This window comes from Astyanax mexicanus, chromosome 23 (assembly GCF_023375975.1).
Source record: "Astyanax mexicanus isolate ESR-SI-001 chromosome 23, AstMex3_surface, whole genome shotgun sequence".
Classification (NCBI taxonomy): Eukaryota; Metazoa; Chordata; class Actinopteri; order Characiformes; family Acestrorhamphidae; genus Astyanax; species Astyanax mexicanus.
In genome coordinates, this window is record NC_064430.1 from 17,408,186 (window position 1) to 17,431,043 (window position 22,858).

The 22,858-nt window shown below is 38.5% G+C and overlaps 1 protein-coding gene across 1 annotated transcript in view; it reads right to left on the reverse strand.

The window, feature by feature from the left end:
- The window catches only part of pth2rb (parathyroid hormone 2 receptor b), a 113,815-nt gene that overhangs the window by 82,005 nt on the left and 8,952 nt on the right, over positions 1 to 22,858 (reverse strand). The window contains exons 2-3 of the mRNA XM_007257083.4: positions 11,870 to 11,967; positions 3,216 to 3,315 (exon numbers count right to left, since the gene is read on the reverse strand). Of these exons, the coding sequence (XP_007257145.3) occupies positions 3,216 to 3,315; positions 11,870 to 11,967 (198 nt within the window). The remainder of the gene's footprint in view (positions 1 to 3,215; positions 3,316 to 11,869; positions 11,968 to 22,858) is intronic.

The window sequence follows — 22,858 nt, forward strand, 5'->3', positions numbered from 1 at the left end:
TCATAAAACAGATTTTGGATATAAAGACGGAATTGCTCTGTGGATACAGTTCTTAGAAAGATCCATGAAGAATAAAAATAAAACTGAAGAATCTAGCCAATGTTTTAAGTTAGGAAGACTTTGGATTTTTTTTGGTTTTCTGCATACATTTGGTATAAATTGTCCTCCATAAAAACCCCACAGTGTTAGTGAAAGAATTATGGGATCCTTTGTGTAAATGACCTCCAAAAAGCTAATTATATGCTAGTATGGAGCTGTAGACTAGAGCTACGCTGACTAATAAAAAAACACCCAAACTTTGTCTTCCAAATGTTGGTAACACATATTTCCTAAATATGTCTAAATAATTATGTAAAAATAATAATCTAAAAGTAATCTAAATATAACGTATATCACCGCGACCTATGATAGATAGCTTTATACACCATAAGTACAAGACAAATTTCCTTCAGTGCCCTAATTTAAAATTTAGTGTAATTATCTGCCCAAATTTGATCAGTTATCATTTTCCCATTTTCTGTCTGAAAGAATCGTTTAGAGACCAGTCCAAGTTTGCTATATATATATATATATATATATATATATATATATATATATATATATATATTGTGGCGGGAAGGTCCCTCAGTATTACTGGGGCTGGGGTGAGTATGGTTTGGCTTGTCCCCAGCTCCACACTAACGTGTTTTTTTCTCTCTTCCTGACCTAGAAGGCTGACTCTGGACCGGATGCACAGAAGGATCCCTGTCCTAAAAACTCCAGTCAAGGATGGACTGACCTCTCCTGGATTTTGAAGGGACACTGGACTCTCTAGCCTGTTGGCTCCTACAGCATCGGTCATTAGAGCTAGAGACTCTAATTTTTCCAGTTTTTCTTTTTTCCCTTTATTAATAAATGCCCTGCGGGGAACTTTTTGTTGAACCTGCCTCTGTCTCCTGCTTTAACTGGGTCCTCCTAACTAGGTTGCTCACAATGTATATATATATATATATATATATATATATATATATATATATATAGTAGATTAATTGGAACTATGATGAAAATCATATAAGATTATTTAGCATACAAAAAAACAACCAGAATATGTTTTAGATTTTTTAAAGTAGCACATCTTGTTTAAATGACAGCATTGCAAATCTTGGCTGGATTTTCTTAGTCAGCTTAATGAGGTAATAACCTGAAATAGCTTTCAGTTAATAGCTGTGCTGAACTTGTCAATAGTTAATTATTTGAATTTCTTGTCTCTTAATGTGTTTGAGAGCATCAGTTGTAAAGTTGTAAGGAGAGTTGGTATACAGTGAATAGTGAATATTTGAGTAATGTTTCAATCCATATTATGGCAAAAGCTACTCAACAAAAGTTAAGCAAAAAAAAAAACAACATTAAAGAATGAAGGTCAGTAAATCCAAAAAATACCAAGAACGTATCCTTAAAGTATCCTCAAATGCAGTTACAAAGACCATCACAAACATTATGATGAAACTGGCCCTCATCAGGACCACCACAGGAAAGGAAGACAAAGAGTTACCTCTTTTGCACAGTATAAGTTTATCTGAGTTACCAGCCTCAGAAACTACAAGTTAACAGCACTCCAGATTAGGCCTGGACAATAATTCGATATCGGTATTTATCGTGATAAGAAATGTTTCAATAACGGTGATATCATTTTTGTGGTATATCGATATGTATTATTTACAGAATCTGTCACGGACAGGTGTTTTACTGGCGTCAGCTCGCCGCACACCTGAACACAATCAGCCTCCGTAGCTGGACTATCTCTGTGCGTGATGATGTAATCACATAGGCACGTAGCCAGATAGGCTAGGCTAGGCTAGGCTAGATTTGGCTAGGCTAGGCTAGGCTCGGGTCCGCTACGCATCTAAAATGCCTCGCGCTGGAGCCAAACGGAGCCGGGACGAGCGGATCCAAGGCTAAGGTAGGCTCGGTTTGCATCTGAAATGCTCCGCGCTGGAGTGGAACGGAGCGGAACCAAGCCGAGCCTAGCCTAGCCTAGCCTCGGGTCCGCTCGGTCCGCCCACGGGTCCGCTCGGTCAGCGGTCAGTCGCGGGTCCTCTCGGTCAGCCGCGGGTCCTCTTGGCTCCCAGCGCGGGACATTTTTGATGCAAAATGAATGCCCCTGCCGCTTCCACAAGTGATCAATTGAAGGAGGGAGGTCTAATTCAGTGGTGAGGATTTGGTTCAACTCTCAAAGGTCTGCTAAACTTCAGTTTGCTGCAAATTGTGCCGGAGAGTGGAGCAGGTTAGCAGCGGTAACGTTAAAACATCTAATCTGTTCCACCACCTCAATCAGTTCCACTACATACAATATTTTCCTTATACTGGCTGAATCACTTTTATAGCGTATGTTGTAAGTTATTTAAGTTATTTAAAGTTTATGAATCCTTTAGGTTTGTTTATTTGACGGGGATATCATGTTCCTTTTATGTTTATAAAGAGTTGTATTTTGGCTGAAGCACTTTTGTAGCTTATATTGTAACTAAGTTATTTATAGTTGATAAAGCCTATAGGTTTGTTTATTTGACGGGAAAATTTTGTTGCTTTTATGTGTATAAAGGCTTCTTGTGTTCTTTATCCTAGTTGAAACACTTTTGTTTTGATCTGTTAAATTTGTTTACAAAAGAATAAGAAGCTCTGCTTCTATCCTAATTTAAAGTTATTTTTATTTGTAATAGTTATATAGGCTTATGTTTGACAGGGATGTCATGTTTTTATTTTGCTATATGCAAATAAAATTGAGCATTGATTTATCTTGACTATTTTTTATTTATTAAATATTATAATGTTTTCGTGAAAGGAGGTTTCAAAGACTTAAATTAAATTTTCAGACAGTAGTAGGTACATATTTCCATTGCAGGGATTCTTCGCAGTTTTCTGTGGCCTTCTAAGTATTTATATCGATATCGAAATTATATCGTATCGACCGAAATTAAGGAATATATCGTGATATGAATTTTGGCCATATCGTCCAGCACTACTCCAGATAAAAGGAACATGGCTGAAAATAGAAATACAGTTCCTGCAGAACATCCTAATATGCATCTACCACCACTCTTCTGACTGACTCATTAAGGTTCTGCTTAAACATGACAGTGATCCAGAGAAACGGAGTATTAAAGGAAGCGTATCGCGTCTGCAGCTCAATACGCTGGTCCATGCGGAGGCGAAGGGCATGTGTAGGTGGACTGACCAACCTGCCGGGTTATGTTCTGAGATGTTCTGGAGGCACTGGAGTTTGATATCGTAGAGCAGGAGAACCTGTTCTTGTGCTGTTAGCCCCACCTCAGGATCCATCTGCACAAAGAGAAGAAGGAAGAGACATGTGGACGTTATTATTAATTGCGTGAGATTTCTACACCTCCCAGAACTCATTTCCAGAGCTATTTATAGGAGAATGTATAATGTATATAATAAAGCAGGATTGATTAAAAGGTGGGCATGTTAGTACCATCATTTGGAACCTTGGGCCCTTCCCTAGGGGTGGAGAATATGACCCTAAAATAATATCACAATATGTTATGGTATTTTCACGATAGCGATACTCTTGCAATATGACAAAACGTTGAATTAAAAAAATCAGTTCAAGAATACACTGCAACTAGGCCTGTCACGATATACTTTTTTTTTTTTTTGCAAACAATATTTTGTCCCAGAAATTATTGTGATAAACGATATTGTTGGCATTTTTAGACCACTAATTTGGCACTAAGAAAATAATAATATAATATTGTAACAAATTAATTAACTCTTTTAAAGACAATAAATGTTCTATTCCAGTTTACGCATCTAATTTTGGTACCTTAAAAATATTTACAGCTTAAACCGAAGTAGATTATAGTAGGTCCTTTCTCTTTAGTGTGTACTATGTACACATACATACTGCGAAGTGAGGAGGCAGGGGAAACGTGTGTCCGCCACACACCATGGTTTGCAGCCCCTGTCTGTCCCAGCTGGCGCGCATTGAACCGGCCTAAAGACCCAGCCTCACTCAAGAGATACACTGATGGTGAATGGAAGGCTGAGGCAACACGAAACTAAGTCACAGCCCACAGTCACAATATATGTAAGTGCATTTTGTAAGTGCAAACACAAAGGACGATATCACGATTATTAAAATGATTGAGGTCATGTCCATTTATTAAACAATAAGTCGATAATGTAGTTATTGTGACAGGCCTAACTGCAACAAAATAAAATAATAATTGTATTAATGCATACAACATGATATGGTACATCCCTAACTGAGATATAAAAAAATACAAGAATTTTATCAGATTAGTAAAAAAAAGTCAATGATCCAGAATGTCATGATCCTAATAATGCACTTCAAATATCCAGGATTAAAGTTAAATAAATAATTCTGAACAAATATAATCTGTCTCTAGTAGATATATAATGGGAAATTAGAACATTTTAGAACAAATTAGTTGTAACTACTTTACAATTACAACTACATCTGTATCGGTATCGGCTCATATTTGGCTGGAAAAACATGGTATCCACGCAACATGTCAAACTCTACTGTTACACCCCTTACACAACATAATTCAAACTTAGTGTTTGTTACTGTCCACCAGAGCTGTCCATCAAAAATAACGATCTTTTTAAAGTGATTAAAAGAGGAGATAAAAACTTCCTGACATAAGCAGCACAACATAGTTACAACCTAAACATAAGTGTTTCGAGCTGTCCTTAAAGGATAGTGAGTGACTGAATTGAGTCAAACGATGGGGGAGTAAAATAATGCATTGCTACCAAAAAAGACAGCTTTCAGTGACATAATGTCTGAGAAAAGCACCTGTCCTCGGATGCACTGCAGTCTTTGAGAGACAGCCACTGAATATAAAATGGCAGGTTATATGAAGTCATTTCACTCCAAGTCAAAACCAATTATACAGCTGTAAATTTAATACTAATATAGATAATTCTGGACTGCTTTTGAATGATTCGTACAGCATTTCTTTTTTTAAGGTTTTCTGAAGCTAAAACAAATCTGAGCTAGCAATATAGTAAGTTGCACCTTGACCAGAGATGTTCTGGAAGCCATGAAAAAGCTTCAGGCAGAATTCTTGCTCGATATTTTAGTGTTCCTCTTGGTAGAAATAGCTGTTAAATTACCCAACGTTTACACAAAGCCCCCATATTCCAGGTCATTTATTGTGTTTTAAGTAATATTTAAGACATTTGCGCTACTACTGTCTTTGTCTAATGTTGTCCAATAGTTCCAAACATCCACAGAGCATGTTGCTACCACCATCAGGTTTAACAGTTGGTACAGATTCCTCTATCCTACAGATGCCTTTTTTTCTTTGTCAGTACGGTCAGCTACAGAGGTACTCATCTCTTTAGAATCTTTCCTACTAGTGCTGGACGGTACACAGTAGGAGAAATTAAAAACTCTTTGCAACTTTTATATACCGCCATACCGCTAGAGGCGTGCTGTGGAGCAATGTGTACAAGATACAGCAGATACAGCTCATTAGCTAATGCTAGCCAGTTATAATAACCAGCTAATATGGAGTGATGATAGCTTAGCTCTGTGGAGTCAAACACTCCGTCCTGCCTGGAGAGAAATCAGAACAGCACTTTATCTGAGGAGCTCCTACTGCGATCAATGCACAGTTCGGAAAAAGTTCCTCCCAGCTTCCGGACATACCCAGAACCCAGGTCCTGGGTACAGAATCTCACATCATCTCATCACATATAATGAAACTCCCTAAAACTCTGGATACGAGGTGCAAATAAACTTCAAGAGCAGTTACTATAGCTCTTTTAAATATATTAATACTTAAAACTGTAGAAAGAAGGGAATTGTGGCTGATTTAAATACTGTAATGCCTCTAATGGCTTTAATAATAACATATTGTAAATAGATATTAATCTTATGTCTTACTTGAGGAATAGAGCTTACATTATATACTTACATTTTGAGTATTTAAGGACCATTACAGGGTTTATGGAATTTAAAAGAAGCTGTGTTAAAGTTCTTTTTAAGGTCTACTGTTTACATTCTTCAGCTGTTTTTCTGTTAATGAAGTCTGATTTCTTCACATACTGTGTAATTTTGTGGGACAAAGTAAACCCAATAGTAATCAAAGCCTTATTTTAAAACCTTAATGGTTTATATTATATGTACTCATAACAGATATACAGTGAAATCTTGACAAATGAGTTATACACATTTCTGGTCATACTGCCCAGCACTTCCCACCCTTTTTTAGAAAAGCTAGGCAGGGAGTCATGGAGGCGGATGTAAACGCAGGTAAGAACATTTATTAAATAAATAACAAATAAATGAGTAAACAAAAACAAAGAAACAAATAAACAATGAATAAAGAAATAAACCAAAACAAACGAGGGTGTAACGATAACATAAAACAAACAGGGAGGCTATACAAGGAAACAAACGAGTAACTGAAACAAAACTATAAACTAAACAGGGCAGGGATATATATACATGAAATAAACTAGAAATAACAAGGAACTAGACTAGACAGAAAAATAACTAACAGGGCAGGAAAAACCAAAAAAGCAGGGAACTAAGAAGCGCGGGAATAAACAAGAGAGACGTGGAAAGACAAACGACAGGAGTTGGTGCAAAGACCGACAGCAAACACTGACACAGGAGGGCTATATAACACACATGGGAAGTGGAAACACTTTGGGCTAGGGGGTGGAGCTACAAATTGACACAGGTGGAAAAATACTGGGACAGAACACAGGGGCACAGGTCACGTGGGACACACACAGGCACGAGGACAGACAGGAAACAGGGCCAGGACATGACATAGGGATAAGTGTCAGGACATATGTTCATGCTTTCGTTACACTGTATACATTTATCCTGCTTAGTTTTGGTTTCACACTGCTGTAAAGTAAGCACTGTAGTGAACTTTGCTATCTTCTGTCATCATCACCTATGTGGGCTGCATCTCCCTCAACCTGAAACTGACTGGTTTGTAGAATTTAGCTACATTAAGATGACAAGATGACCAAGATCACGATTCACAGCACCTTTCACACCTGCTGTTGAGGTTCAGACCAAACTGAAAAGTCTGAAACTGAAACAGGTGTTAAATTTCCCCAATTGGGAACACATTCTGTAACATTTAGCATGGCTTATTTAATAATCAAAGTGCATGTATGCATGATTTTGTCCTTGTGTTGATTTGAAAACTCCTCTACACTGCACTCACATGCACACTGTATCAGAGAGAGGAGAGACACCCACTAAAGATGATACTAAATTAATGTGGTTCTTTTTATCTAGCTCTGTTTACAAGACTTTATATTTGAATACATTATACTGGCCTGGTTATGTTACACTGTTTTGTGAAGTATTGATGTGGTGATATATTTCTCTGAGCAATAAAAAATGGATTCAGTAATGTTGGAATTTATATATATTTATATATATGGTCAAACAAACTTTAATAACAAACATAATAGAACAGAACCTGTCTGACAACATGAAGCAGCTAAAAGATCTTCCCAGGAGTGGCCAGACGGCCAAAATTATTCCAAAAGGGCATGGACAACTCATCCAAGAGGTCACAAAAAACCCAGAACAACATTTAAAGAACTGCAAGTCTCAATTGCCTTAGTTAGAGTCAGTGTTAATGATTCAATATTAGGAAAGAGACTGGGTGAAAATGGTATCGATGGGAGAGTTCCAAGGCCAAAACACTGCTGACCAAAAAGAACACAACGGCCCATGTCACATTTACCAGAAACTCTTGATGATCCTCAAGACTTTGAGTAAATTTTCTTTGGACTGGTGTGATAAAAGTGGAACTTTTTTGGAAGGTGTGTGTCCCATACATCTAGCGTAAAACTAACACATAATTTCAGAAAAATAACAACATACTGAATGTAAAACATGGTGGTGGTAGTGTAATGGTCTGGGGCTGCTTTGCTGCTTCAGGATCAGGACAGCTGTAATAGATGAAAGCAGGAATTCTGTAGCTGTAAGGGGGTTGGGGAGCGGTAGCCCAGAAGGTTGTAGAATCCAAGTGCAGAGCAGTAGATCTCGAAGCAGGTAAACCCAAGAAAAAAAGGATAATAATAATAATAATATTATTATTAATAATAATAATATTATTATATATATATATATATTAGGGGTGTCACGATCTCGATATTTTATCGAAATCGAATCGAAATGAGGTCATGGTCTCGAGTATCGAAGTCAAAAAGAGGATTGACGATCCCTCCCGCGCGCGCTACGCAGGCGCAGGTTTTGTATCTGTATCTAACGGAGGGGTGGGTGCTCGCAGGTGAGAGCGTGTGAACTCGCTGAAATGCGTGTCAGTGTGACTTGAGAACACTGACTATAGATCACAGTGAGGTGGATTAAAAATCTTAAACTTATAATTGACTACACCTGTTGCTTTCCATTGAATTAAAAAAACATCTTTCTCTCAGATAAAGTAAACACAAGCGTGTTTCTGACTAAAATAAACGCTTTTTAGGAGAGATATAAGTTGTGTGTAAATATTTATAAGACAATACCTGACAAAATCTGTTTTAATGACGTTAATAAACATCACTGTGACAGCGCTAGTCACAGTTTCACCACATCACTTATCTAACCAGCCTGTACTGATTTCTGCCCCCCAATAATGCTTTCAATAACCTCTAATAGCCTTTAATAGTCTTCAGTAGCCTTTAAAAGACTTACCTGGCGGCCGTGGTGTGTCCACTAAACTCCGTAGTTATAAACATCCTGAGGTTAGCAGCGCGCTAACTGACCTGTTTATAATGTAATCCCAGCAGTGACTCCGTGACGGCTGCTCTAAACTGCTGCTGTTAGCTGCTTGGGCTGAAAGATGAACTGTAGTGAGCTGTATTATCCGGTTAGTGGGGTTAAAACCTTTATTTGTTTACAGAAACAGTAAAAACGGACTGGCTGAGCCCTGTAGCCCGTGGCTGGGCTGTACTGAAGTAGTGACTGAGTGGGCTTGTGCTGCTGCTGCAGCTCCGACTAGTGGTTGGATGAAGAACTGCAGCTTCATGTAAGTGAGCAGTTTCACCAGCCATCCACACACAGCTCTGATAAACTGCTTGTTTTAATAGTGCACACTGTTGCTACCAAAAAAAGTCACTAGATGGCATTACCATATATATCTTAATAAATAATAATAATAATATTTATAATATTTATAATAATAATAATAATAAATATATTATTTAAATTTTATGAGGCATAAAATAATAACAAGAAAAAAAAACAAGAAAATCGAGAATCGAATCGAATCGTGACCCTCAAATCGAAAATGAAATCGAATCGAGGATTTAGAGAATCGTGACACCCCTAATATATATATATAATTATTATTATTATTAAACCCCGCTCCACGCGGGGATTGAACTCACGCTGTCGCGGCCCAATGCTCTAACCGCTGAACCAGCGAGCGGATTGGGACGCGGCCGCTTTAATCACTCTTAAGGACCTCCGCCGAAAGGGGCGGAGCAACGAAAACGGGCGGAGGAGGAAAACGGGTGGAAAACAAAAGTCAAGCTTAGCGTGAGTGAGAGAGAGGGGGAGAATACGTAACTAAGGATCGCCTGGAAGCGGCTACCTCTTATGGCGCGAGGTGAAGGATTAACTAAAATAAAAGGACTTCCAAAGAAAACAAAACTGAACTAAGGTGATTGTGGATTAAATGCTGTTTCACCAGAGAAGGGAGAAACAGCGAGGGAAAGAGAGAGGGTGAGCATACCGCGTGCCTCGCCTCTGCTACACCCACACACACACAGACACAAAGAGAGAGTGACGGCGGAGGAGAGCACACTGCTCTGCTCCACCAGACTAGAGAGGTAGATGGCGGCCGTGGAGCTCACTGCTCTACACAGCTCCACCAAACTCGAAAGGGAAAGAGATAAATATAAAGAGCCGGGGCTCGCTCGGAAAACCGGCATAGATTCGCTCTCACGAGCTTCAAAGATCCAGCGCCGAGTGGCTAGTTGGCGTTGCTTATAAGCTGTTGAAAGCAGGTGTTGATAATTAGCCAATTAGCCCTCGGCGCTGGCCTGGCGCGTCCTCTGATGCCGTGGAGGACACTGAGGCCGGGCACCAGCCCTTACAGTAGCTTACCAGAAAATTCTAAAGGAGAATATCCGTCCATCTGTTTGTGACCTCAAGCTCAGGTGTACTTGGGTTCTGCAGCAGGATAATGACCCAAACCACACAAACAAGTCCACCTCTGAATGGCTTAAAAAAAAAAGGTTTTGGAGTGGCCTAGATAAAGTCTGATTAAGATGCTGTGGGTGATCTTATATGGACGTTCATGTTTAAAAACCCTCCAATGTGTCTGAATTAAAACAATTCTGTAAAGAATAGTGAACCAAAATTTATCCTCAGAGATGTGGAAGATTCATTGCCAGTTATCAGTAAAGCTTGATTGCAGTTGTTGCTGCCAAGTGTGGCACATCCAAGTTATTAGGTTAAGGGGGCAATTACGTTTTCACACAGGGATAGATTGGTTTGGATATTTTTTACCTCAGTTTATCTTTGTCTGCTATTAAAGTCTGTTTAACAATCAGACAAAACTAACAAACCAACAAACTGTCTGGGGGAAAACTCCACAGTGTAATCACACTAATGGCTAGCGGCAAAACAATATGATGACTAGTACTGTGTAACATATATGAGGAAATGCTGTAATGTGTTGTGTGCAGAATTTCAAAGTGATACTGTAGTAGTACTAGTATATAGTACATAATGCAATGCCAAATACGCTTGTGTTGTTTGTCAGGAACCTGTAAAGAACTCTTTTATGTGGCAGTGATTTTCAAAGTTTGCATAGTTTTCCTGAACTGAACTAAACTTTAAAGAGGTTTTGCTCATGTTTAGTACAAAAGCTCCTTTTTATGCTAAAGTGAGCTGTTATTCTTAATACAAATGGTTACATTACACATTTGTTTTATCTTGCTTTATATACATGTTTTATTGTAATTTCTTGAATGTTTTAAAATTCCTTTATATTCAGATTATTAATATTTTTCAGATCTGATAACTCTAAATGGTGCTGTTTGGTACTATTTTGGTACATGTAAAAATGTAAACCATTATGCATATATTTGAAGAATATGTTTTTATGTTTTTTTTTTTTTTTTACCACATAGACCTATGATATAATTGTCATGATAATTACACTTCAGGTGGTCTTGTTAAGGGATTGTTAAGGTGGTTAAAGCTGGGTAATCAGGACAACAAAAAATTCCTATGTTGGTGAACTGGTTAACAGCTCTAGACCAGCTAAACTCAAATTGAAAACATACCTAAATATACATAAATACATAATTATTGTAAAGCTAATTATTATATATGAATTAACGCATTTCTTGAGCTTAGGAGACTCAGGGGACTAAAGAGTGTAGGTCCCCTGGTAGTAATTTAGTGTAGTAAATAAAATATATTGCTATATTTGTGCTGTACACTGTGTGACAGCTGCCATTTAACACCACTGTATAAAGAATAAATACATATTTTTAATTATTTAAAACCAAAAATGATAAAAATGCCCTTCAATTTTTTTCGTCGAGGATGGAATAATATTTTGAGAGCTGGTCTCACTCAGTGCCAGAGCTCTTTGTTTCAGTAATTTCAGTGATTAGCTTTACTAGCTAACGCTAATTACCTCGGCTAATAACAATTAAACCACCCCCCCCCCCCCCCCCCCCACCAGGATCAGAAATGGGGCGAAAACACGCTTTTTTAACAATTATAAAACTCACACGGAGCCGCTGTCAGCGCTCAGAAAACCAGGCACTCCGAAACAAATGGCTTTTTACACTTAAAACACATAAAACAGTAAAAACCGAGAGTTAATAAAGACGCGGCTGCGCTCCGTACCTGCGCTGAACTCCAGGAGAAAACTTGCAGGCAGATCCACAGCGCGCGCGGCAGCAGCAGCAGCAGCATGCTGAAACCCCCAAAATCACCTCAGAGAAATACCGCCAAACCCGCGCAGCACGCGGACACCACTCCAGATACACACACCCGCTCTAATACAGCGTTTACTCCCAGTATTACTAACTAATTTATAATAATGATAATAATAAACAAAAACTACTGCACTGTTCTCTTATAATTACAGAACATAAAACCCAGCGCATAGCGACACCAGACCATCCACACTGAGAGACTGAGAGAGAGAGAGAGAGAGAGAGACTGGAGGAGAGAGAGTAATAGAGAAAGTGAGAGAAAGAAAGACACTGAGAGAGAGATTTGGGAGGAGAGAGAGTGAAGGAGTGTGGGTGAGAATGTGAGAGAGTGATAGAGACAGAAAGAGAGACAGAGAGAGAGAGAGTGAGAGAGAAAGGGATAGAGAGAAAGACTGTGAGAGAAAGACTGAAGGGGAAAGAGAGAGGACGAGTGATAGAGAAGCTGAGAGAGAGTGTGGGGTGTAGAGAGTGTTTGTAAGAGAGAGAAAGAGAGAGATAGACAGGATGATAGAGAGAAAAAGAGAGACTAGAGAGGAGAATGTGAGTAAGACAGAGAGAGAGGCTGAGAGAGAAAGAGACTGGGAAGGAGAGAGAGACTGAGAGACAAAAATAGGGACAGAGAGATAGTGAGAAAGAGACTGTCAGAGAGAGTCAGACTATAAAAGAGTGATAGAGAGACAAAAAAGAGTGAGAGAGACAAAAAAGGATATAGATAGTGAAGGAGAAAAACAGAAAGAGAAAGATGATAGAGAGAAAGAGAGAGACTGGGGAGGAGAGAGAGTGATAGAGAGACAAAAAGAGTGTAAGGGACAGGAAGAGGGACAGGGAGAGAGAGAGAGACTGTGAGAGAGAGTGATAGAGACAGAAAGAGGGAAAGAGAGAGACAGTGAGAGAGACTGAGAGAAAAAGAGTGAGAGAGGCAGAGAAATGTATAGAGATAGATGGAGAGGGAGAGGGATAGAGATAGTGAGGGAAAAAAAAGAAAGAGATGATAGAGAGAAAGAGAGAGACTGAGGAGGAGCGAGTGAGTAAGACAGAGAGAAAGAAAGGAAGAGAGAAAGAGATATTTTTAATACATTTATGTAGCTACATAAAGTGAAGCTAAATACTCTTCCCTTATGTGGTGTACAGTGCAACATTCTTAATCTAATCAGAATATTATACAGTATGTAGATCACTATATAAGAAGAAAGGAGGTCTTTAGTAAGGAGTAAGGAGATTCAGTCAGAAACATGTGTGTATTGTAACATTATTGTTTTCACAAAGCTCAATTCAAAAGGCCCTGTTCACACAACAATACTGAAAACAGAACATGCAAAAATTTCCACCTTGAAGATCATTTTCAAAAAGATAAATTTTCAATTACCAAAAACAGCGTTTCCATATGGAGCAGAGAACAAAACAGAAAAAGGCCTTATTTTAACCTCAGGCATTTAGTTTGGGCTCCTCTGGACTACTGAAGTGAGTGGTATCACCATCCAAATAAATCCAAAAGGGATTTCTGAGGCCTTCAGAAAGAACACTGTAGATGCAGATGAGTCAGAGGAGAAAGGGGATTTAAAAAGATCTCAAAAGAGTCAGAAATTCGTCATTCCACTGTCCCGGAAAATAACAGCCAGCTCTCGCCACAGTAGATGTCAAAGTACAGCATCTACTGTCAGAGACAGAGAGAACAAATAATTTAGATCTTCATGTCTTCATGGGAGGTGTGGGAGGAGAAAATACTCGCTGTCAAAAATATGTCTGTATGTTTCAATATGTTTTATAGAGGCTGTTGTTGAATGTTTTTAGAGGGTGTCCTAGATTTTGTCAGGAAAAAGTCCTTTCCAGCTATTGGTGAACCTTTTTTTGGAAAATTACATCAATGTTATAATCTGTGAGAATCCATTCAAAGACCCATGCTTTTGAGTTTGTGAGGGTTTACCTGGTTAAGGTAAGTAGTTAAGTAGTCAACCAATACTTCCAAGCATTCTGACTAGCAAGCTGGTTGCCAACATGACCAGCTTGACCAACCAAGTCAACTAGCTTTGAAAAAGGTAATCAATTAGTATGGTCAACTTGAAACCCAGCTTGATCAATTTGGTAATGCTGATAGAATATTCTCCCATTTAGCTGTTAGCCAGCTGTATATCCCCTATCACTAATGATGCCACAACACAAGGAGGGTGAAGACTAGCACATGCTTCCTCCAATATATGTGAAGTCAGCTACCACCTCTTTTCAAACTGCTGCAGATGCAGCATTTCCGAGTAGCCAGTGCATTTAGAGTAAAGTGCAGCAACTTGGTTTCGTAACATCAGCTCACAGATGCCTTGTGCTGAACATCACCCTTTGATGTGATGAGGGAAAAGAGCGTCATCTACCCACCTGGAGAGAGCAAGGCCAATTGTGCTCTCTGAGCTGATAGCAAATTGCATGACTGGGATTCGAACCAACTGTCTCCCGATCATAGTGGCGGTGCTTTAGATTGCTGGACTACTTGGTGCCCCTCACACAATATTTTTACACATTGATCAAGCATAACATCATGACATTGTTTCTACACCCATTATTAATATTCTCAGCTCCACATAGCATATAGAACACTTTGTAGTTTTCCAATCATCGTCCAAGTCCTTGCATCAGTTTGTAGGTCATCGCAGGGGAGGAGGACAGAATCTGACAATAATGGCTACAGAAGCGCTTTGCATGATGGTAGCGCTTTTGTGCTCAGAAAAAAAGCAAAAAGAAGAAAAAGAAGAGACTGTGGGCTCGTTTCTGGGTGACCCAAAGAGGACATCACAGGCTTTGTTTACTCCAGAGACTTGTGGTAAAGATGTAGTTACTTTAGCTAGGTTTCAGTGCATGTAAACAGAATAGAATAAAGTAAAAAAGAATAAACAGAGTAAATAAAGAAAGAATAAACAGAATAAAGGCACGAGTATTGTTGCCACAGCTCAACAAACTTTTCTTCTGTTTTGCTGGTCCAGCGAACTGCAGGAGCAAAGTCCCACTTTCTTTTCACCATGTTCCCATCTGTGCACCACAGAACACTCTGTCTTCCTATTGGTCAGTGTCAGGGAGCGCGTCGCGGAGCATGTCAAACTAGGCAATAAAATACAAAAAATTCATGCTAGTCTTTTCGACGGAAGCTCAGACGGCATTGCTCACGTTAAATTACTGCTCTTTGACTATGTCATTTACTACATGGACCTTTGTCGCTCGCAACACTGAAATTTGGATCCAACGCAGGCAATTTGTCGGCTCCGACAAAATCCAGTCAAAATCGGGCTAAATTTGTGTAGTCTGATCTGGGTATTAGTGTGCGATGTGCTGGTACGAGTGGATCAGGCAGTCAGCAGTGCTGCTGGTGTTTTTAAACACCTCAGTGTCATTGTTGGACTGAGAATTTTCCACCAATAATTTCCCGTGGGCAGTGTAATGTGGGCAGCATCCTTTTGTTGCTGATGAAACCACAAATGTACAGCAACAGATTCAGAGCTTCTGTCTCTTCTGTGACTTTACATCTACATGGTGGAACAGCTCTAGGTAGGAGTGTCTAATGGAGTAAACAGTGAGTGAACACAGTGTTTAAAAACACTAGCAGCACTGCTGTTTCTGACCCACTCATACAAACACAACCAGCACAACTGTACTTTGTCGACAGTAATGAACATTTGTAAACAGAGGAGCTGTCCCAGGTGCTGAAACCCAACACCATGTACAAGGAAGCTGCTGCGTTTTAAACTCCACACAAATTGCCATGTTTTTCATTGTTGGAAAGGTGTCCACTTTTGCCAAAGGTAACAGACTACTGTAAACAGGTAACACAGCCTTAGCTAAATGTGTCAAAAAGAGAAATACAAAAACTCCCAGCCCACAGTTGGCTCTCAAAGTTCCCAAAGAAATAAGTGGAAAAAAGCCCCAAAGGTTGTTCCGTCGATTCTATATGTCACCGCAACAGATTATCTTTCAGCGCTGCACCGGCAGTGTGTGGTTTGTTGCTGCGAAAGCTATTTGTGGGTGAGGGAGCAATGAACCATACAGTGCCAATTTCAACCATAACACTTTATCTCTGTGAGGGCATGTACTGAGACCCAAGAACTAGAAAAGCTTATATAAAGATATCACTCTAAGAGAGAGAGAAAGAAAGAGATGGAGTTTGCTCTGTTCATGATTTCTTATTTTTTACTTTGTTTATCACTTTTCAATTTTCCTGATCATCAAACAAATGTAAAAATTAGTCAAATACAACACAAGTAGATTTAAATTAATGTTTCATTATTAGGGGAGAAAAAATCCAAACCTACATGGCCCTGTGTGAAAAAGTATTTGCCCCTTAAACCTAAAAACTGTTTTTTCCATCCTTAGCAGCAAAAACTGAAATCAAGCGTTTGTGGTAACTTGCAGGAACTTGGAGGAATTTTGGTCCACACCTCTATGCAGACTTGTTGTAATCCCCCCACATTGGAGGGTTTTCCAGAATGAACCACCTTTTTGAGGTCATGCCACAGCATCTTAAGAGGATTCAGGTCAGGACTTTGACTAGGTCACTCCAAAGTCTTCACTTTGTTTTTCTTCAGCCATTCAGAAGTGGCTTTGTTGGTGTGTTTTAGATCATTGTCCTGCTGCAGAACCCAAGTTCAGTTCAACTTGAGGTCACAAACACATAGCTGGACGTTGTCCTTCAGGAAGTTTTTTTAGACAGCAGAATTCATGGTTCCATTATCAGCAAAACAGCCCCAGATATCACACTACCACCACCATGTTTTACTGTAAGTATGATGATATCTTTTTCTGAATTCAGTGTTACTTTTACGCCAGATGTAATGAGAAACACACCTTCCTTGTCAGTCCACAGGGTATTTTCCCAAGAGTCATGAACGCTGACCTTAACTGAGACAAATGAGGCCTGCAGTTTTTTGGATGTTGTTGTGGGGTCTTTTGTGACCTCTGCTGGGAAGGATCACCACGGTTTTATGGTTTTGCAATTTGTGGATAATAGCTCTTACTGTGGTTCGCTGTTGGTTCAAAACTTTATAAATGGCTTTATAACCTTTTCCAGAGTGATATATCTCAATTGCTTTCTTTCTCACTTGTTTCTGAATTTCTTTGGATATTTTCGTGATGTCTAGCTTTTGAGTATCAAAACCATCATTAATTTTGTGAAAACTTCATACTAGACCTCAAGTAGTTTGGACTGTGTGTCTCTCCACTCTTCCTCCAAAATTTGGTCCCTTAAATTCCAAAGGAAATGCAAATTTTACTGATGATCAGTGATGGTTTGGAGAGGTAATCTGCTGGTGTTGGTCCACTGTGTTACATCAAGTCTAAAGTCAGTGCAGTGTTTTCCCAGAAAATCTTACAGCTCTTCATGCTTCCCTCTGCTGACAACTTTTATGGAGATGTGGATTTTATTTTCCAGCAGGATTTGGCACACTCCCCACACTGCCAAAAATATCAATTGGTCTTATATAATAATCTAATTTTCTGAGACACTGTTTTTTTGGGTTTTCAATAAAATAAATAAACACTTAAAAATATCCCTCTGTGTGTTTTATACTTGTATTTAATATATGTGTTTCACATTTAAACAGAATTGCTAAAATAAAGTAGCTTTTCAGTGATATTCTCATTTTTTGCACCTGTTTAGAGTATATATGTTGTTTAAATTGATCCTCTGTAGAACAGAAGGGAATGGAACCACTGCTTCCATGTTTATACTGTATACCATCATTAATTAAAAGTATATCCCCTGGCATTTAACGTCTTATTAACAACTGGATCAGCATACAAAGTATTAAAGCAGTCTACAAATGGAATAAACACTTACAAGTTTCCAAATTAAAATAATAAAGAAGTTGTTTTAAAAGGAAAAGGTAAAACCATAATGGAACCGTGAAATGAAGAAAATGTTCTTAAACAGAGAAAGACTATTCCAACCAAGAAAATTTATATAACAGCAAAATAGCTTTTAACATTGCCTTTTTAAATGATCTAAATTCACACAAAGAGATGATCATTTACAATTGCACAGGGTCCTGGCTGTAATAGTTATGTTTGTGGTGATTCATCTTAATATTTCAAGCTTCAGTAACTGGAGTCTTTTCTCCTTCTTTCCGCTCAACACTTCTCTATAGGTCACTCTCTCAAATTCTCTATGTTTCTGACTAATCTTTAGATCTCAAATAAAAAGAACATGTGAAGAAATATGTTATTGGTACTAAAAGATTTTGATACCTATGACTGAGCTCTTCATTTTCTTCAGCTTTTCACTGAGCTTTTTGATAAATTTGACTGAACTCTTCTGTACCTTTAGCTTTTCACTAAGCTCTTGACTACCTTTAGTTGTTTAGTAAATCTTCAGTACAGTTAGCTCTTCATTGAGAACTTTTGTAAAAGTCACTGAACTCTTCAGTACCTTTATCTCTTCAATGAGATTTTTAGTAAAAGTCACTGAACTCTTCATTACATTTAACTCTTAATTTAGATATTTAGTTAAACTCACTGAACTCCTTAGTACCTTTATCTCTTTAGTGAGATTGTTAGTAAAAGTCACTAAGGTCTTCAGCACATCTAGATTCATTGAGCTTCATTGAGATCATTAGTATGTCACTAAACTCTTCATTGAAATATTCAGTAAATGTCACTGATCCCTTTAGTACCTTAAACTTTTCGGTACCACTTTAAAATAAGACTACCTTTAAAAAGGGTACATAAATGGTTAATTACAATTAGTTTATTAATGGTTACTAATTAGGTTGTAAATGCCTTAAAAATCATTTTTAATCAGTTATAACACATACGTAAAAAGGGCAACAATGACCTGTTGTTTGCCAAATAGTAAACCCACATCCATCTATATTGTTGCCCTTTCTACGTATGTGTTATAACTGATTATTAATGATTTTAAGGAATTTACAACCTAATTAGTAACCATTAATAACCTAATTGTAAACATTTATAAACCCTTTATAAAGGTAGTCTTATTTTAAAGTGGTACCAACTTTTCATTGAGATATTTAGTAAAAGTCACTTTCTGAGCTCATTCAGTGATTTATAGTACAGTATTATGCCTGCTTTTAATTTTCTTAAAATTGTTCCACAATTTGGCACCGGTCAGTTGCCACCAGTCACCAGCCATTGACTGTTTGTTGTCTTGGTTTATGTCAGTCAGTGGCGCACCTGTGTTTCCACTCCCAAAATAGAAACACAGCAGAAATTCACCTGAACACATCTTACTTCCAGACCACCATGGCCATCAGTGTAGATGTATTAAAACTAAACTCACTATTCAGACACTATTTGAATGGCACATGTGTAAGGCGATAAAATAGACTGTTGACAGGGTGTATGCTACACGCCTTGCGCAGGGTGTACAATAGGGCCTTAATGTTTGCCTAGGGATATTAGGCAGTGAGTGTGACTGAAATAGGCATACATAAAATTAGTATACATAATCATGTCCTGCAGATCTAAAGAAAAAAAACAGGAAAGAAAGTGAACACAAGTTGTCAGCCACCCAGGAAAAACGCTTTACAAGGAAAATCAATTTGCTGCTTTTCTCATCCAGACTTTTGTTCCCATAAATAAGTGTGATTTGATGTTCCTTGCACCTGTTGACAGTCAACGTCAGTCCTAATTGTCCAGTGGCCCTGAGTGTCCGTTTTAAAGCACACTGTGTACAGCATGGTGGAAGGGCAGCTCTGCTTCACTTCTGCTTTAGGTGCCAAAATGACACATGTGCATAAAGACACACAGAACTGAATGAAATGAACAACCGGCCTCAAAAAGAATATAATGACCTGTAATTAACCATTGACCAGAGACCTTCAGTTGCCTGCTGATGTCACTGATAACACAGTGGGTTTTTCTGAGGGTTTTTTTCAAATAAAATGCTCCCCTGCCTATGACATCAATCCAATCAATGTTCTGTGTCCATCTTGACTTCTTCTTTTACTTATCTCTATTCTTCATTCTCTTATTCATCTTAGGTCATCTAATTATAAACCCAAACCAGAAAAAGTTGGGGGAGTTGGACAGTAGAGGGAGTGTTTTTGTAAATCGTATGTGCTACCAGAAGTATGTATGCAAACCATGTCCAGAAGTGGCATCAACTTCTCTGACAATCAACATATCAGAGTGTGTAGACAAAACGGTCATACACGGTAAATCCAAAAGTCAGAGGGCAAGGCAAAAAATGGGTTCAAAAATGAGTCGCAATGAAAAACACGATAGAAAATGATAGAAAGGCCAAGAGTAGTAAAAAAGCACAAAAAGGAGTCGGTAACAAAGAAAAACAATCAAAAGAAACGCTTAGTAGAAGAGCTAGCAATTAAGCTTGACTCAATACCTGGTGAGGGAACAAAGAAAACAGGGGGGTATTTATACAAGGCAGTGCAGGTGTGAGCTATCAGAAGCTTGGCGAGTGTGAACACTGTAGCGTCAAGTGATTAGGAGAGTCATTGAAAAAAAAAGTTATTAAAAAGCAACCTTTTATGAAGCATGCGGTACCCTGAATCAAGCCTGAGAATGAGTTGGTTTTAGTTATTAAAAAACACAAAATTTGGCGCCCAAATCCGATTAGTCACAAATTTAGCTGAGAAAATGCGACCTCTCGAGAAGTATGTCAGGTTAAGAACCCCTGTCTTAGAGCAACATATGCTGCCTACAGGACCTTTGACAAGGACATCTATGGAGTTTTCAACAAGACAATGCAAATCCACATGCTGCACACTTTAAAAAGGTAAGTCTACAGAGGAAGAGAGTGCTGGTGCGGGACTGGACTGATGCAATATCTACTTTGGCAACTATTTTTGTAATGTATTTTGTAATTGTTTTAAGATGTGTTTGCTGAAAAACTATACAATGTGAGACACTTATTTGCTTGGTATTCTCTGAACCACACTGTCTTTTAAATGTTGTGAGAACCAATGGTAGTGATGTCAAACTCGAAACGCGGAATCGAACTGAATCGATTCATTTGAATCACGGTGTTCCGAAACACTGTTTCGAAGTCAGGAAAGCCACGTGACTGTTCCTAAAACGGGTTTTGCACCTTTTAGTCCGCACTTAAGTTCAAGCAGCTGGTCTGAGATCAGAATGCTTGGTCTCATATCTGCCCAGAGGAAAAGAAGACCCTATGGATTACTGGCTCAGACACTCTGCCGTCTTTCCTCATTTGTTTTAATTAACAAAAAAATATCTCTCAATTCCAGCAACCCAGCAGTCCAAGCACTGAGGAACAGATCCTGTTTATTATTAAAACCAACTGATTACTTGTAATGTTTAATAAATAAAGTATTACACAAGCATTTCCCTACCTCGCAATGTAAAATGAATAATGTCAGCTATATAAATCCACTGACTGTGTATCATAATGAAAAATACATCTTACTGACATCATTAAAACAACCCTGTTCTCTTCAAAATGATATGTTTTCATGACTCAAATTTTTTTAGGGACAAAACATGCTATGGGGGAATATTTCTTTAATGTTTCATAAAAAACACATCACTTCTGTTTCTGTTAAGAAAAAGTTGTGGATTTAGGCCCTGGTTGCCCACTAGATGTCACTGTGGCGTGTGATGATTCGAACGTTTTACAAGATCAAATCATTTTCCGAATCAATTGATTCATTTGATTCAGTCTCCCAAAAGCCCCACTTTTGCCATCACTAACGAATGGCAACACTACTAGTGGGACATGGTTTACAGTCCCACATTTTTTCTGGAATGTGTTGCAGGCCTTAAAAATGGATGGATGTATATTAACAAATTAAGTGAATATCGGCAAATAAAAAATGACAACTTAGGTCCATAATGTCTGCAATCAAATAAAAGTCAAAGAAAATATGAAAAACCCTGTACTTTGGATTTTATTTGGCTGCATTCCCAATATTTTTCTGATTCAGGGTTGTGAAAAAGCATTTCATATGAAGCGACTGCGTCAACGTCAGCTTCACAGGTGGGAGCAAATCAGTGTGTCAAAGGATTAAAACAAAAAAACACACTAAAAACAAACATGTAGAGATTTAACCTTTAAGAGAGGGGAAGAAGATAGTGGCTGGAAGGAAAGTGGGTCAGAGGATAATTGCATATGCTGCATTCAAAATGGCTTTTTGCTTACGTTCATCTTCAGTTCTTTTCTATTAGTCATGCATCATATACACGTGCACATGCACAAACACATGTTCTATACTACTGCATTTCAAACTCTACATGCTGCTGCCATTCAGTGAAGTTACTAGTTTTGTACAATTTTTGCCAGAATATATATTCCAATTGATGTTACCCATTCTATTTAATTTAAAAGTTAGTTTGACAGGTTTGAAAGTAAATTTAAGTGGTTTGAAAGTGAGTTCGAGAAGTTTGATGTTTGTGAGTGTGAGGTTCGATTGTAATTGTGTGAGAGGTTTGGTAGTGAGTGTGAGAGATTTTAAAGTGAGTGTGAGAGATTTTATAGAACTGACAGTGTGTGAGAGGTTTGATAGTGAGTGTGGGAGATTTTAAAGTGAGTGTGAGAGAACTGACAGTGTGTGAGAGGTTTGGTAGTGAGTGTGGGAGATTTTAAAGTGAGTGTGAGAGAACTGACAGTGTGTGAGAGGTTTGGTAGTGAGTGTGGGAGATTTTAAAGTGAGTGTGAGAGAACTGACAGTGTGTGAGAGGTTTGGTAGTGAGTGTGGGAGATTTTAAAGTGAGTGTGAGAGAACTGACAGTGTGTGAGAGGTTTGGTAGTGAGAGTGGGAGATTTTAAAGTGAGTGTGAGAGAACTGACAGTGTGTGAGAGGTTTGGTAGTGAGAGTGGGAGATTTTAAAGTGAGTGTGAGAGAACTGACAGTGTGTGAGAGGTTTGGTAGTGAGAGTGGGAGATTTTAAAGTGAGTGTGAGAGGTTCGATAGTGAATGTA